The sequence below is a fragment of the Drosophila guanche genome, unplaced genomic scaffold (genome assembly GCF_900245975.1).
Source record: "Drosophila guanche unplaced genomic scaffold, DGUA_6, whole genome shotgun sequence".
NCBI lineage: Eukaryota > Metazoa > Arthropoda > Insecta > Diptera > Drosophilidae > Drosophila > Drosophila guanche.
The window spans coordinates 4,130,463-4,146,195 of record NW_022995749.1 but is presented as its reverse complement, the minus strand read 5'-3'; the positions used below and the strand labels follow the sequence as shown (position 1 = coordinate 4,146,195).

Below are 15,733 nucleotides of genomic sequence, written 5' to 3'. Positions count from 1 at the left end.
AACCATAGCCAAAAGTCAATAAAACATTTCTTTTGCAAATGTAAACGCCAATTCTAAGGTATTGAGTGTAAACATTCTATACGATTCTCATACCACAGAGAACCATCGGTATATTTACGGTATAAAAAGAGAAGGTATTTTTCTGTATATTTTTTGGGGTTTCTACCTTTTATCGATACATTGCTTTTTGCATTATTTTTTACGGGAGGAATTAGCAAAACAAATGGTGAATCGTTTGATTGTGATGATAGGAAAGACATAACTGACCAAAAGTACTGAGTTATCCATATTAGATACCCTCAGTTCAATCCCGAAGTTAACGGTGAATTTAAACACATTTCGATTCATATGACCTCTGAAGCATCGCTGGAGCCATGAAGACACGTTTCAGTACTTATGATATAATTTGCGGAGTCGCCGAACTTCAAAAGTAGGCATTCAACTAGTTTTATTTCTTGTTGTTTAATGTTGGTTTACCTAATCTTTATTTGCATTATATTAATTACAACTATTTCATCACAGGTTGGTGGGCTTGCGTGTGAATCAAATATACGATATTGATAACAAGACGTACCTTATCCGCCTGCAAGGTACTGGAGTAGTTCAAAAGATTACGCTTTTGATTGAGTCCGGAATTCGGTTTCACACAACCCGGTTCGAGTGGCCAAAAAATGCAGCTCCTTCTGGCTTTAGTATGAAGTTAAGAAAGCATCTAAAAAATAAGCGCTTGGAAAAAATTAGCCAGTTGGGTGTGGATCGTATAGTGGATTTTCAATTTGGAAGTGGCGATGCAGCCTATCATGTTTTACTTGAGCTATACGATCGAGGAAATTTGATCTTGACTGATTTTGAATTAACAACACTTTACATCCTGCGGCCACATACAGAGGGTGACAATATACGTTTTGCTGTCCGTGAAAAATATCCCGTTGAACGTGCTAAACATCAAGTTGATGAATTTCGACTGGACCTCTTAGACGACCTACTGGAAAAAGCCTCTCCTGGGGAAAATTTGCGACAAATATTAATGCCGGTTCTAAATTGTGGCCCTGCAGTCGTTGAACATGTTCTTGTCTTACATGATTTGGCGAATCGTGTAATGCCAAAGGGAAACACTTCAGCCGCAGAAGAAGATGCACCAGAAGAGATTTCAAAAAAGGTTCCAAACTCAAAAAAGCAACGAAAGCAACGAAATCACCAAAATGCTAAATCAGAAGTAAAGTTGTTTGACATGGAAAAGGATTTACCAACTCTTAAAATTGCTGTACAGGTAAGCATAATCATTTTAACATATTTTATTGTATGAACAAAAAACTGTTCCTTCTGTGTGTTACATATTCAACCACAAATCTAAAATACCTCTTTGGTTACACAGCCAAATGTTATCTAGAATTTTAGATTCAGTGTCAGTCAGTGAAGCAGCAGTAGAGTAAATTCAAATTATTGTTGGTCAAATGCGATGCCCAATTGGCAATTCGGCCAGTATTCGCTTTTAAATTTACTTCCATGGTTCTGGAGTTCTAAAGACACAATATACATACTTTTACAAATCTCCATTCCAAAAGTAATTTTTTATTTAAATATATTTACAGAGCGCGCTGAATCTTATTAATGATGGAAACAATGGGAAATCTAAAGGATATATTATTCAAGTAAAAGAGGATAAACCAATAGAAAACGGGAAAATTGAATACTTTTTAAGAAACATTGAATTCCAACCCTTTCTCTTTGCTCAATTTAAAGAATATGAATTTGCAGTGTTTGAATCCTTTTTGGAAGCTGTCGATGAGTTTTACTCAACTCAAGAATCGCAAAAGATTGACATGAAAACACTACAACAGGAACGTGAAGCTCTAAAAAAGCTTTCCAATGTTAAAAAGGATCATGCAAAGCGACTAGAGGAGCTAAATAAGGTTCAAGATGATGATAAAAAGAAAGCCGAATTAATAACATCAAATCAAAGCTTGGTGGATAATGCGATTCGGGCAGTTCAGTCTGCTATTGCAAGTCAATTGGCATGGCCTGATATCCACGAGCTGGTCAAAGAGGCTCAGGCAAATGGTGATGTTGTCGCTAGTTCGATAAAACAGTTAAAGCTAGAAATAAATCATATATCTTTGATCCTTAGTGATCCATATGATAATCAAAGCGAAAGCGAAGATGGTAATGACTGTGCAGATTCGACCGTTGTTGATGTGGACCTAGCTTTGTCAGCATGGGCTAATGCCCGTCGCTACTACGACTTAAAGCGTTCAGCAGCTCAAAAAGAACAGAAAACTGTTGATGCATCTCAAAAGGCACTTAAATCGGCTGAGCGTAAAACGCAACAAACGCTTAAAGAAGTAAGAACTATATCCAACATAGTAAAGGCACGAAAAGTTTTCTGGTTTGAAAAGTTTTATTGGTTTATAAGTTCGGAAAATTTCTTAGTAATTGGAGGAAGAGATGCGCAACAAAATGAGCTGATTGTGAAGAGGTAAGTAGGTTGTAGGTATTGTTCTATGCAAACTTTTAACATATATTCTAAATTTTAGATACATGCGTCCTAAGGACATATATGTGCATGCTGAAATTCAAGGTGCTTCAAGCGTGGTTATACGGAATTCAACTGGAGAAGATATCCCTCCAAAAACTTTAGTAGAGGCCGGTTCTATGGCCATTTCATATAGCGTTGCCTGGGATGCCAAAGTGATCACTAATTCTTATTGGGTAACTAGCGAGCAAGTCAGTAAAACTGCTCCAACGGGAGAGTATTTGGCAACTGGCAGCTTTATGATCAGGGGCAAAAAAAACTTCTTACCCTCTTGTCACCTCACAATGGGACTTAGTTTACTTTTTAAACTAGAAGACAGTTTTGTGTCACGCCACTTGGGAGAGCGCAAAGTTCGAAGCATAGATGATGCTCCCTTCGAAAATAGTGTCAACCAAAGTGATTTAACAGATATGTTATCAAATGAAACAAGCGAAGATTTGGAAACTCGGCACGCTGTGAGCATACCTGAAGAGGATCGTAAAAATGATAACTCTGATTTTCCCAATACTGAAGTAAAGATTGAGCATGACACTGGTCGAATATCAGTTAAACCAAATTCATTAAATTCGGAAGACAAACAACCTATCGCTGAGAGCTTACCAAATGAGCCTATCAACGAGGAAACATTAATTATAGTAGCTGGACCTAGTCGCAAAAAGCAACAAAGTAATTCGAAAAAAAATAGAGATAAAGCACGATCGTCTCAACCAGAAATCAAGCTGTCAGATAACGCATCCTTAGATGCAGAGCCTAGTAGCTCATCCCAAGTTAAACGAGGTCAGAAGGGAAAATTGAAAAAAATGAAATCAAAATACAAAGATCAAGATGATGAGGAACGTGAGATCCGTATGATGATTCTTAACTCGTCCGGAAAATTAAAAGCGCCCATCAATACTAGCAAAGTTGTTGAAAAACCTGTTATTGTTAATGAAGCAGAAAAGCCTGAGAAAACTTATAATCTCAAACCTAAAAACCAAATGGAATTGGACGAAACGGAAGATACGCCTGCTGGAGTTGACATGGATATACTTAATAGTCTAACTGGACAGCCGCTTGAAGGCGATGAGTTACTCTTTGCAATTCCTGTAGTGGCTCCATATCAGGCATTACAAAACTACAAGTAAGTTGGTCGATAATTAACAATAAAATACATAAAACGTGGAGTTTACAATACCTATTAATATACATAGATTACCGAGTATGTACATATTCTAAACTCTGAACCGCATAAATAACAAAGGACATTCACAAATATGTACATATGTATGTTCCAATTCAATTCCAATGACCGTCGGATATAAAATAAGTTCAGAGAAAATAATATTTTAGTTTCCTTGAAAATGACACGAAAATTCAATCTATCAAAAAACATAATTTATTTAATTCATTTATGTAAAAATTTGTTTTCATTGTTCCAGATTCAAAGTGAAGCTAACACCAGGTACCGGAAAACGAGGAAAAGCTGCGAAACTGGCACTCAATATATTTGCAAAGGAAAAGACGTGTAATAATCGGGAACGAGATTTACTGAAAAGTATAAAGGAGGAGTCTCTGGCCAGAAATATTCCCGGAAAAGTGAAAGTATCGGCTCCACAACTACAAAAGATGAAAAAATAATATCTGTAGATACTTACTATGTTTATCAATAATAAAGTTTTTCAAAAACAATAAACGGGCCTGCCCTATTTAAAGACCGTTGTTTAATTTAAAAGTGAATATGTTCATATGTACATGTATTGCGTGAAGCACGACAGGGGTCGTGCAACTTTTCATCCAAAGTAGGATGATGTTGATTGAGAATATATATGTGATCAGATCGAAAAAGCATTTGTTGTAAGTAACTGGCCAAAGAAAATCCACTTCCTCTCCACGAGAATAGTAATATAATGTTTTTCGATTATTATAGTTAGGGCAATATTGATTTTGGTAACTGTTGAGTCCTACCATTATCGATAGTCAGCGGGCTGGCCAAAGTGCTAACATATATACAGAAAATTGTGCGCATGCGTTTAATATGGAGTACAAGTTTGCATGTGTTTGTTTACCTCGTTTGTCTGCTTTAAGGCAGGAAAAGAATTGTATAAGTACATAGATATTTGTGTGCTAAGTTGCCTAACTTTGAATTTTGTGTATAAAATAACTAATAAAGATAATGTCATCGCCTCACATTAGTTTCTTCAGTGAAAGTCTTCCATAAATGAAGTCTCAAACAGTAAAGCAAATGTTGGGAAAAAAGTTACAGAACCTTTAGCGCGCAAGACAGCGAAAAATGTATCTTCCGAATGAAATCCATATAACACATGTTTTCAAAGATACCAATTTATGTACGTAAAACATGAAAATTACAGTAAGAATAAACAGTAAAAGTGCTCACCAGATTAAACAAAAGAAACTAGTCAACAAAATTCCACCCAGTTACGATATATCTATATGTATGTATAAATGTGCAAACCTATTTGCAAGTTCGTGTACAAAAAAGTATATGTACATGTTTATGTAAATATGTATGTACATACAAATGTGCAAAGTTTGGCAGGAATGAATTGATTAAATTGCACTGAATGCATTTACATATATACATGTTCACCTGTGCATGTCCTTAAATATTTCGATTCGATTCGCATGGTAACTTGGAAAAATGTATGTATTTAAACTAGTTCGAGTGTATGAAAACATAAAACATCAAAATGAATGTATGTATGTACATATGTACATATGTATGTAGTTACCAGGACTGTTTATTCAACCGCTCTGCGGTAGCGGAAAGTGATGTTCATATTTTTAGGACTGAATCTTTCAACTTGGACAAAATTGTTTAGTTGAAATTACAACATGTACCCACAAGCATAAATATGTATTTATGTAATTATATATTTACATATGTGTGTACACACAAATGTTTGTACATTTAGTTGGTATCAATTTTTGGTAAACTATGACACCAGAGGTAACTTTTTAATCAGCATAATTTTCAAATCAACTACCTCAACGATCGATTCAATATGATATACAAAATATAAATACATAAAGTTGTCTTTGACTATATTAGGTAGCTAGTTTCGTTGCCATTTTATTGAAACTATACTTTAGCAGTTTAAATCAGAAGCTAATAGTGTACAAAAAATGTCAACAATTGGTGCGCCTACTTGCCAGAGTTTGTTGAAATGTTTTTAATATTCATAAGGAAGCGATTCCGGCCCAATACGACAAAGTCTAGTCCAATGTGACTTTGAAGACAAACCAGAAATGAATCTAATTCTACTGCCATTCTACTGCCATTCTACTGTCTTTTTCCTTTTTGTTGCCAAGTTTGAACAAAATGAAACATAGGACTTGCCTGACGAAGATATTAAATTTGTTTTCACAGACGGAGAATAGTTTCGAATTAAACGTGCTAATAAATATACAAAATGTTATTTATTTTATTAGAATATGGAGCCGAATCATTATTACTGCCGGAGTGCTATGCAGCAGGATCCATCCACTTCGGCAATTCCAATTAATGCATCAAACAAAATCAACTACGGAATGAATTCTGGACAGGAATATGTAGCATGCAGCCCGTATCAGTCGCAATCTGGCTATAACTTCAAGGATACACAACGAAATGCAAACAATCACAATAAATCACTTAGCGGGAATAGCAGCATGGGAAGTCCCTTTGCGGCTGGCTGTAACAGTAGTGGCCAATGTAACAAGAACGCTGCCAATGCAGGAAATTATATTAATATAATGACGGTTCCTTTGGGAACATTACAGTATAACAGAAAAAAGCTCTCTTCTCAGGACTATGAGTAAGTGCGATGCAAAATAACTATTTCATAATCTCACACCATAACTTTGCCTTTTCCAGATCGCATTTATATTATAACACTACGGATTTTAAGTGTCGTGATACCTACTACAATACTAACAATACTGGACACTTAAACACCGGATCAACCATACCCCAGCACCAAAATCAGCAACCACAACAGCCCAACTGCCTGCACATACAGCATTCGTTAGCACAAAATCATCAGCTAAGTCATACTCAACCAATTCATCAATTGCCACAGCTGTCGACGTCCACAGCAAACCCAAATAATGACTTTGAAAGTTGTGCGATGTTTCCGCCTGCAACAGAGAGTCATCAAAATAAGTCAAATGTAGCAATGTGCGAGCAAGCGATGTCGCAAGCGGCAACGTCTATGGGATCCGTCAATGTGCCTGCTCCTCCTATTATGTACACTGTGCATCGTGTGGTGACTACAGCTCAAATTCAAACTGCTATAGGAGGTTCATTTGCATCATCTGCAAGTGTATCAAGTGTTGTAAGCACTGGAAAAAATGAAAGTGACTGCTTGGCATCGTCTCAACTAACTTCCGCTATGACTGCATCACCACATGGTCCCTGTCACAGTGGCCTTACTGACATGGGAGCCAATATACTCAATAATGCAAGTGCTCTTTGTCCTATGCCTGATGTTCGAAGCCCCGCAGGTAAGAACACTGTTCGCTATAAATTGCATTCTTAGTCATATTTACATATAATTTACGATTGTTACATTGCATACAAAGTGCAGTTTATTTTTTTACAAATCTCCACAACAGCTCTGGGAATCCAGAGTTTCTGTGGAGTTTCTAACTTTGTGGATGCGGTTGAGATACAAGATTATGTCTTAGGGATTCTCTCTCTAGTTGCTAGTACTTTCTTTTCTCCAAAAAACTGACTTATCTAGTTCTTGTAAAGTAATATTTTGGAGCTGAACCAAACCTAACAATCTCTGGTTCTTCGAGCTTTAACTTTTGTGCTGCTGATTGTAACCGTAAATTCAGAAAATCCTTGAATTTAGCGGAAAGCCATTTTCTGAAAGCCTACAACATGGAAGGTGCAGTTCCCCTATGGGAAAAGTGTTTCTTCTCTGTCTTATATTTATTAATTTTAAATTTTTTGTATCTATAATACTTTTCAGGAGTGCTTAACAATTCGTCATTTCTACAAGCACACCAAAAATGTAACAATGGTAATGAAGCCCAACCAATGTCTGCACTTCCAAAACGAGTTCTGGGAACCAGCTCAACATCAAATTTGGCAAGTGCTGGAAAGCCGACATCAAATTTGGGACGCGCTTTACAAAACGTAAGAGTTCGGTCTTTCTATCTCTCATTCAATCTAATAATTTAAACACTTTAGGTAATTCCAACATGTGTCTACCTTATGTCCCGAGTTGCTGTACACATGGAGATTGAGGGTACAGCCGAATGTCCGTCTCAGGTGATGCTGGCCGCTGCGTTGGGATGCGAAGAATTAGGAATATCGAATAAATTGCTGGCGCAAAGTGTTTTTGGATTGTGGATGACAAGTACTCTATTGGAGATGCAACTAAAAGCACATCACTGTCCTTATATTGTACGTGTAGCGTGGCCAAACCTGCTTCAGAAATTCAGTAATGGTAGCCCAAGTGATCAAAAGTATGATGAGCCCATGATTGTATTAAAGCGAAATGTATTCTTTTCTAAACGAGATGAGGAAAAAATTAAGTAATTTGAAAAAAATAATTTTAAAACTCGAAAAAATAAGCTAATGTTATATCTTCACAAAATTTTTAGGGACTATCGAATTTTGGAACTTCTTTATGAGGAGGCAAGGAATAATGTACTGATCGGAAGGTATATTATGGAACCAGTGCACTCACTCATGTTAGGTGGTATTCAGGCTCGAATCGAACTTGGGCCATACAACTCTCACACCCACACAGTAGGATTTTTTAGGTAAGTTCAAAGTCATTACAGTTTTCGCTTAAATCTACTCCTGCTTTTTTAGAGAAAACCAGGCTCGGTTCTTACCAGCACTTGTTGCCAAAAGTTCGAATTGGTTGTGGCTACCAATTAGCCAAAAGAATTCCGCAGAGGTGAAACTCTTAGAGCAATTTAAAAGAGTCCCCCAGACAGCAACAACTCGAAAATTGATGCGTAAATATTTGGAATTTTGCTGGGCACTGCCATTTTATGGGTAAGTTTATGGGTAATCAGATATATAATTGTACAACGAGTATTAGATAAAATTGATTGTTTTATACCCGGTACTCGAAGAGTAAATAGGGTATATTGTATTTGTGCACAAATTATGTAACACACAGAAGGAAACGTTTCCGATAAAGTTCCCCATAAAGTATATATATTCTTGATCAGCATCAATAGCCGAGTCGATAGAGCCATGTCCGTCTGTACGTCTTGTTTGTCGGCTAGTTCTCAGAGACTATAAGAGCTAGAGCCACCAAATGTTGCATCCAGACTGTTGTATGCTCACACTGAAACCAGTGTATTTCAAAAATTAGCCCCGCCCCGGGGAAAACCTCCCAAACCTACAATTTTTAAGATAAAAGAGAAGAGAAGCCATATATATCAGATCACCAAATTGGGATCCGATTGGATCATTATTATGGCCACAATGAAGAAATTAATTTATAGTGGCTAAACCCACCCTGTCCCGCAGCTTTTGTTGTTTTTTCACATTCTCTCATTCACCCTCTGCTTCTGCTTGACTGGGCCCCTGCCTCTGCCGTCCCTCTGCCGACTTTTAACCCACCCCGTCCTGCAGCTTATATTTGTTATTTTCGTGTGCGGACAAAATTTGACAAAAACACCGCTAAGGTGCAGATGTAGTACTGAGTGCCGGGTATAAAAGTTGTGAAGCGTAAGAAGCGTCTCACACGTCCCTTCTCGTTTGAATTTGACTTTGAATTTGGAATCTGGTTGTCGCCAGACGTCTACAAGTAAATTATTTATAAACCCGGTGAATTGAATGTTTTTTTATTTATTTACATATGTACATATGTATGTATGAAAAGATGGTGTCTGTAAGCGCTGCTTTGTTGATCATGTTCATATTTTTTTTTCCGAGCTTATATTTATACATACATATTTGCCTTGCAATTTTGTTTTTATGAATTACATCAGACTCATTCATTCAAACTTCAATCATTCAATGAGAAATATTCTTTCCACAGGGCTGCATTTTTCCACGGACAAATGGAGCAACCTGTAAGGGGTATTATGGCGTTGGTCAACCAAAAAGATATGGAGGTTCTGATTGCTGTAAATGAAAGAGGAGTTTATGTAATAGACCCATACGAAAGTGTAAGTCGTCTAACAAAGAAAATACGAACCGTTAATGAGGTCTGTGCCATGACTATAACTAATATCAATTCGAAATGATCTATCTTTTAGACTTTATTGTTGGGTCTGCGATACGAGGATTTGTCTTGGGATTATGCAAAGCCAAGTGCAGCTGATGATGCGGAATGTCTTACCTGCATATTTTTGCAGGTACGAATATCTAGTCTATTTTTAAATTATAAATGCATATAGATTAATACATATATCTTTTCAGTTTGATGCTGTCGAAAACGGAATACAAGTATCGAAACTTGTGCAGGTGTTTTCAAAGCAAGCTGCCATGATTGATGCACTAATTTCACATTTTACGGATCAAATAAGGAATAAAAAACAAGAAGGAAACTCAGCAGAGCCATTTCACGATGGTAAGATTGTTACAATGAGAAAGGGGAATAATAAGCAATACTATGCAATTTTTTATTTCAGAGCCAAATCCTATTCAAAATAATGGAAATGGTGTATTATGCAATAAGCTTTCTCGATTGACTTTGGCCACTTTTGATGAGGAGGGGGGTCGCTGTATTGGACAAATGGGATCATTATCTATAAGCTATTAAAATTCATAGTTATTAAACAAATTAAACTAAGAGTGTTAAATAAAATTTCATGCATACGAGGATATTCATGACTGTTAATAACTCATATAAGAACGTTACGTAGAGACGGCTGCCAGGTTCTTTGAGAACCTGTTGAAATTACCCATAAGGATACTCATATAAGGATACTCATATAAGGATACTCATATAAGAATACTCATACATCTAATTTAAGAAAAACGAATCAATATATTAACTTTAATTCCAATTTAATACATTTGTTTCGAATTTGAATTATGAGAAAATAGATGAACAGTCTGAATTGATTGCATTTCCTGAAGTTGGAAAAATATTGTAATTTATTTTTTTCCTTTATAACAAACCTTGTTTATGCTTTTCATGGTTGTGGGTAACACTACCTTTGTGTTTAAAAATTTGAATACGCAGATTAAAAACTAGTATACAATTTAGTTTCACTGTACGAAAGTGGTTACACATTTTGAACGAGAAAACAATTGGCTTGGAAACATGTTTGAGTAGATCACATATGTACTTAGAATCTGCAATACGAACGTATCAAAAGTAGAGCCTTGAGTAAAGCAACGAACCAAGGGCGCAGCCCTGTGAATCTCTGGCTTTCATAAGACAGGGTACTCGAATAATGTACTCCCGACGCTGACCATACACTGGCGTCCTTCGAAGTACGATCGTAGGAGGACGTAGTATGGTGCTGGAAAGAGTTTCTTAGTTTAGCTTAGGACCTCAGGTATCCTAACCCTGTGCTGGCTTAACAGGCTGTGCTGCTCCACTGTGGCGAATTTGAACTGAGTGAACCTGGCCTGCAAACGAATTTCCCAGCTCTCCCTCGTTTCTAGCAAGATCGTCGCTAGGACTCTGGATAGGATCTGGAGAACATCGGAACACTAAAAACAAAAAAAAATTATTGAAAATAGATTTCGAAGGTTTTTTCTAGCTTATTTCTTCCCAAACTAAAGCACCTCCTAGTAGGTATGGTAAGTATTAGTAGTATAAAGATGGTGTCTAAATGGAAATGGCACCCAAGTAAAAAGAGTTCCATACTCTCTCCCGAGTCAAAGTGCTGCAGGGCGTCAGGGATAGCTATTGCATCTGCTTTTGGTGCTGATCAATATCTATTATGGATACTTTGTAGGATCGGAAAAATGTATCTTTTGTGTACTTTGGCAGCATTTTTCCATGCAAAGTCATCAAACCCAAAACCTTACATGTATGTACTACATACTGAAATATGTGTTGTTTATTTGCTCTTTTAACTGTGAAGAAAATTATTGAAAAGATCAAGAGCAGATCATTTATGACAACATCGGTAATATAGATCCTATTCGCTGATTCTATGTATGTATACCTATGTATGTATGTATATTTTCAATTAATTCAACAGCTATTTGGTGCTTAGAAATCCATTTTTCTTTGTGTGATATATTTAGGAGTTTGAGAAGAGAGATTCAGCAGAAAACGTAAGCGGCACGTCAGGCCTTATCGGGAACTCGGTAGCCAGTTCATATTTTTTAGGGTTTTTTAATATGCATGATGGCAGAAAAAATGCAAATAATTTTCTGATGTGAGGTTTCTCTGGAGCAGAAACTACTACGTGTCTCTGTTTTGCTCTTCTTTCCTGCTGCATTTTTTGTTGACCTTCAATGAGATTATAGCCAAAAAAAAACAAATTAATAATTAGAAGATATGTATGTATAAACAACGGAATTGCAGCGACTGCAAGGGCTAATCTTACATAAATTCTCTCGTTCTCTGTGAAGCTGCAGCCGCAGTTCTTGAAACATATTGCGATGGAATCGCCCAACCAAGTCGAGACTGAAAGTGAGCCAAACCATTCTTCCTAGCTTTTCCCGTGAAAACGTGAAATATTCCGACTTCATTGCCATGCAGAAAGTGGATTGCCTCGGATTCGGTAGTTGGATAGTTGAAGCCCATTAGTAGATTATTTTGGTCAAGAAAATAGATTCGCCATTTGCTAATCGACTTCTGGAGTTTTGGAACGCTGCTGCTGCACAAGTTGGATTGCAAGACCCAAACCAAATGGAAGGGGACTGCGTCATCGGACAACTTATTGGCGCAGCGTTGCCAGAAGATGGTGATCCTGCAATACGCAACAGCAACAACTGTTGGCTGCACTCAGGTGGAAAAGAGCCATTCTGCAAACCAAGTCAACTTTCGATGCTTCCAACTTTCCGTAATTCTTCTCTTCCGAGCTCTAGGTGCAGCTGTGGTTTCACGACCTATCGTTTCTGGTATGCTGCAAGGATGAGTGGCGGCTTCGCTCGTCTCTCGCGTCTCCATACTAAAGACGATCTCACATTCGGAGGCAAATTTACGGCAAGGAACGCATCTTTATTTTCGGCATATTCAGCTTGCCAATATCTGAACGGCCATAAAATAGATAAAACGCAATGGCAAAGTAAAGAAATCCGGTTCAATCAGTTCTCTCTTCGTTATTCGATCTGTTGAAGAAGCTTTTTTGTCTGTTTTGTGCTTGCTGCCCCTTGTAGAGGAGTGAAAGACGAGCTTCCAACGGTTGGAGTATGTTCGGCAGCAAGCAAATATTTCAACCAAGTTGATCTAACTAAAGCGTTGTAATTGTTTGCTTGTTCTAACATAACAAGATCATAATGAGAAGATAGATTTGCTCTATCCTAAATTGTCTAGTAAGAAGTTGTGTATGTATATTTAAGAAGAAACAAATTTCTACTTCTAGAGGAAGCTAGAGGAAGGCTATTGATTCTTAGATTTCGGATTTGTTGTTTCGCCAAGATCGAACACTACATTGTATGCAAATCATACATACATACATATGTGTCACTCAAAGATACCGTACATATGTGTAAATGTAGCTACTATATTCATACATATGAACAGATGTACTATGTATGTACCTAATCACCTAAGCTGTCAAGCTGTCTTTTTGTAACCGGTTTGAAGTGATTTCTTTTCGAACAGGATACACTCTTACATATGTACATAGTACATATGTAAATACATTAATTCATACAATCAATCATATTTTAAAATGTTTATATAAACAGACGAAGGATGGACACAAAATTTCGATTCTCAACATGGTACATACATATGTATGTACATACATACATAGCTATAAAAGATAGTATGTATATGAATTGTATATGTGCATAGTTGCATAATTAAATATTGTATGTGGTACATGTATGCAGGTGCATACTCGTAGTGGTATGAACAAGTGGATAAGCCTACAAAATATAATTTTGAAACTTGCACCCACCTGCGTATCAAGATGGTTGGTTGAAATAGAGCGCAAAAAAAGTGTAAGCTCGTGTTCGTTCTCTGTTCGTTAAGAGAGGACTGCAGAGAGAGAAACGAATCGTCTGACAAGGAGAGCTTCGGCTCGTATCCTTTCTATTGTTGTTCGCTCTTAAATAGAGTTTGCGCAAAGCGGGTTTTTATAAGTAACAAGTTGTTGAAGTGGTGTGGCGGTGTTGTTTGTATTATTTCGCTAGGTCCTCTCACAGCATCTCAGAGAGAGAAGCGTGATTCTCTATTGGTTGTAGATGTATTTGTGTGTCTGTTTGCCTTCTGGCTATGTTTACGCTTATGTTTAAAGTTCTCTTCGCCGCAGTTATCTTGGCTTCGGCTGCTTCTCAGCCAGCTGCTTCGTGAGGCCATGGGAAGCTCCGATGCGGCAGGGTTCGCGGTATCAAAATCATATCCTTCTGTTAGTTTGAGGAGTAAACAACGGCGGCAGCAGAGCTCGGAACAAAAGTAGACACCCGCGTCTAAGTCGTGTCGACTCGATAAGATATCACACTTGAAGTCCATAAGTTTTGGTGTTAGAAGTTTGTTGTTTTGAAATGGATATCTCAGCGTATCAACACATGAATATCAGAATGAGTACGCGTGGAAAGCGACCGCTGCGAAATCTCACACCAAATGACAAGGTTAGAGCCATTCAACGCATCCATAATGGTGAAACAAAAGCAAGTGTATCCAGAGACCTGGGAGTTCCTGAGTCCACCTTGCGTGGTTGGTGTAAGAACGAACAAAAATTAAGATTTATGTGCCGCCAATTGGGTCCAGATCACTTGGGAATTGACACACCACCCGAAAAACGTGCCAAATACGAGATGCAGCTGCTGCCACCGAAACTCGCCACACTTCCCAATTACGACGATCTGGGATTGAGTAACTTTCTATTTTCGGCCACTGAGTTCCCAACCCAAAACGAATCCATATTAGAAAAATTAAGTTTGGTGGAATTTGTGAAAAAAAATGGACTGCATCCGAACGCAATTCGAGAATTGGGAGACGCACCCCCACCGAATTCCCTATCTGGTGTGGATTATTCAACAAACAGCATGATACATCAGCTAACCTTTTTGGCGCAGCTAAACTCAAAACTATCGTACCAGATGGGCGATCCAATGGCCACAGATATTCAAAGCTCGCCAAGCACAAGCAGTGTCGATACACCAAGAGAAGAAATTACAACCAAAACCAACTGCCCCTTACTGAGCGTTAAAAATTGGGCAAAAGATCCAGCAAAACGTGCGCATTTCAGTCAAGCAACACAACTCCAGCTGAATAATGATAAGAACAACAACGCGGTTGACCCATCCTATTCAGCAGGATTGACCACTACGCAATATCCTCTAGTAATGGAGCCAGTGAAGTCAGCTTATCCCGAAACGACGGTTTCCGCGATACCGCCAACATTTTCCACTCATTCGGATTTAGCTCCTGCGACACCCACTCCCACAACTGATAGTGATTGTCAGGGGGCTGCCTTGCTGGATTGGTGCAAACTATTTAATGCCAGTCTTAACTTTTTGGCTTTTGCTGCGGCCGCCGCCTCAATGCAGCCCTCTGACGGAACTGTCCCGAAGCATATAACGACACAGCATCCAACCACCACTGATGCTGACGAAACATATCCTTTCAACAATGCTCTTGCAAAACGGCTTAGTCCGTTGGCACATAGTGACGCCTCGAATGAAAGTTACTTCGACAGCGAGCCAGAAGATCTGTCTGTGCGCTCGTGTGCCTCCAGCCGTAACAACAGTAGATCTCAAACTCCCGATAAAAGCATCGCGACAGGCAGATTACAAAGCGACGAGGAGCAGTAAAAATGTGCAGTCTCTAATTTAAAATAAGTATTTCTTTGTATGTACATAATATAATATTTATCAGTTAATTACTACTAGCCATGTACATATATGCTCTTCTAATACTTATAAAAATATATATTCCTAGACATAGTTTTTTGACCCACATTTAATTAATTAAACCTATCGAGAAATGAAACTACTAATATAAGAAAAATTGGTTTTAATAAAACTGCATACCCGATTGTATTATGTAGAAATATCGACTGTGTGAAATCTTGTATAAGTAATAAATTAAATTGATCTAAAATAAGTAATAAATAAAATGTAACTTATTGTGTTAAATAGCCTAATAATTTTGAATATTCCGT

At 37.7% G+C, this 15,733-nt stretch overlaps 3 protein-coding genes across 3 annotated transcripts; all 3 read left to right on the top strand.

The window, feature by feature from the left end:
- Positions 1-187: 187 nt before the first annotated feature.
- On the top strand, positions 188-4,224 carry LOC117585667 (nuclear export mediator factor NEMF homolog). Its single transcript, XM_034275264.1, has 5 exons — positions 188-430; positions 523-1,270; positions 1,593-2,476; positions 2,535-3,653; positions 3,952-4,224. The coding sequence occupies exons 1-5, from the start codon at positions 375-377 to the stop codon at positions 4,148-4,150; spliced, it is 3,006 nt and encodes a 1,001-aa protein (XP_034131155.1). The 5' UTR covers positions 188-374; the 3' UTR covers positions 4,151-4,224.
- Positions 4,225-4,538: 314 nt separating this feature from the next.
- Positions 4,539-10,518, top strand: LOC117585669 (FERM domain-containing protein 8). The gene is made up of 11 exons (XM_034275266.1): positions 4,539-4,857; positions 5,963-6,327; positions 6,387-7,015; positions 7,489-7,655; positions 7,710-8,056; positions 8,126-8,287; positions 8,340-8,528; positions 9,526-9,655; positions 9,746-9,844; positions 9,909-10,059; positions 10,121-10,518. The coding sequence occupies exons 1-11, from the start codon at positions 4,834-4,836 to the stop codon at positions 10,249-10,251; spliced, it is 2,394 nt and encodes a 797-aa protein (XP_034131157.1). The 5' UTR covers positions 4,539-4,833; the 3' UTR covers positions 10,252-10,518.
- Positions 10,519-13,983: 3,465 nt separating this feature from the next.
- LOC117585671 (protein distal antenna-related) lies at positions 13,984-15,452 on the top strand. Its single transcript, XM_034275269.1, has one exon. The coding sequence runs from the start codon at positions 14,112-14,114 to the stop codon at positions 15,381-15,383; it is 1,272 nt and encodes a 423-aa protein (XP_034131160.1). The 5' UTR covers positions 13,984-14,111; the 3' UTR covers positions 15,384-15,452.
- Positions 15,453-15,733: the final 281 nt, after the last annotated feature.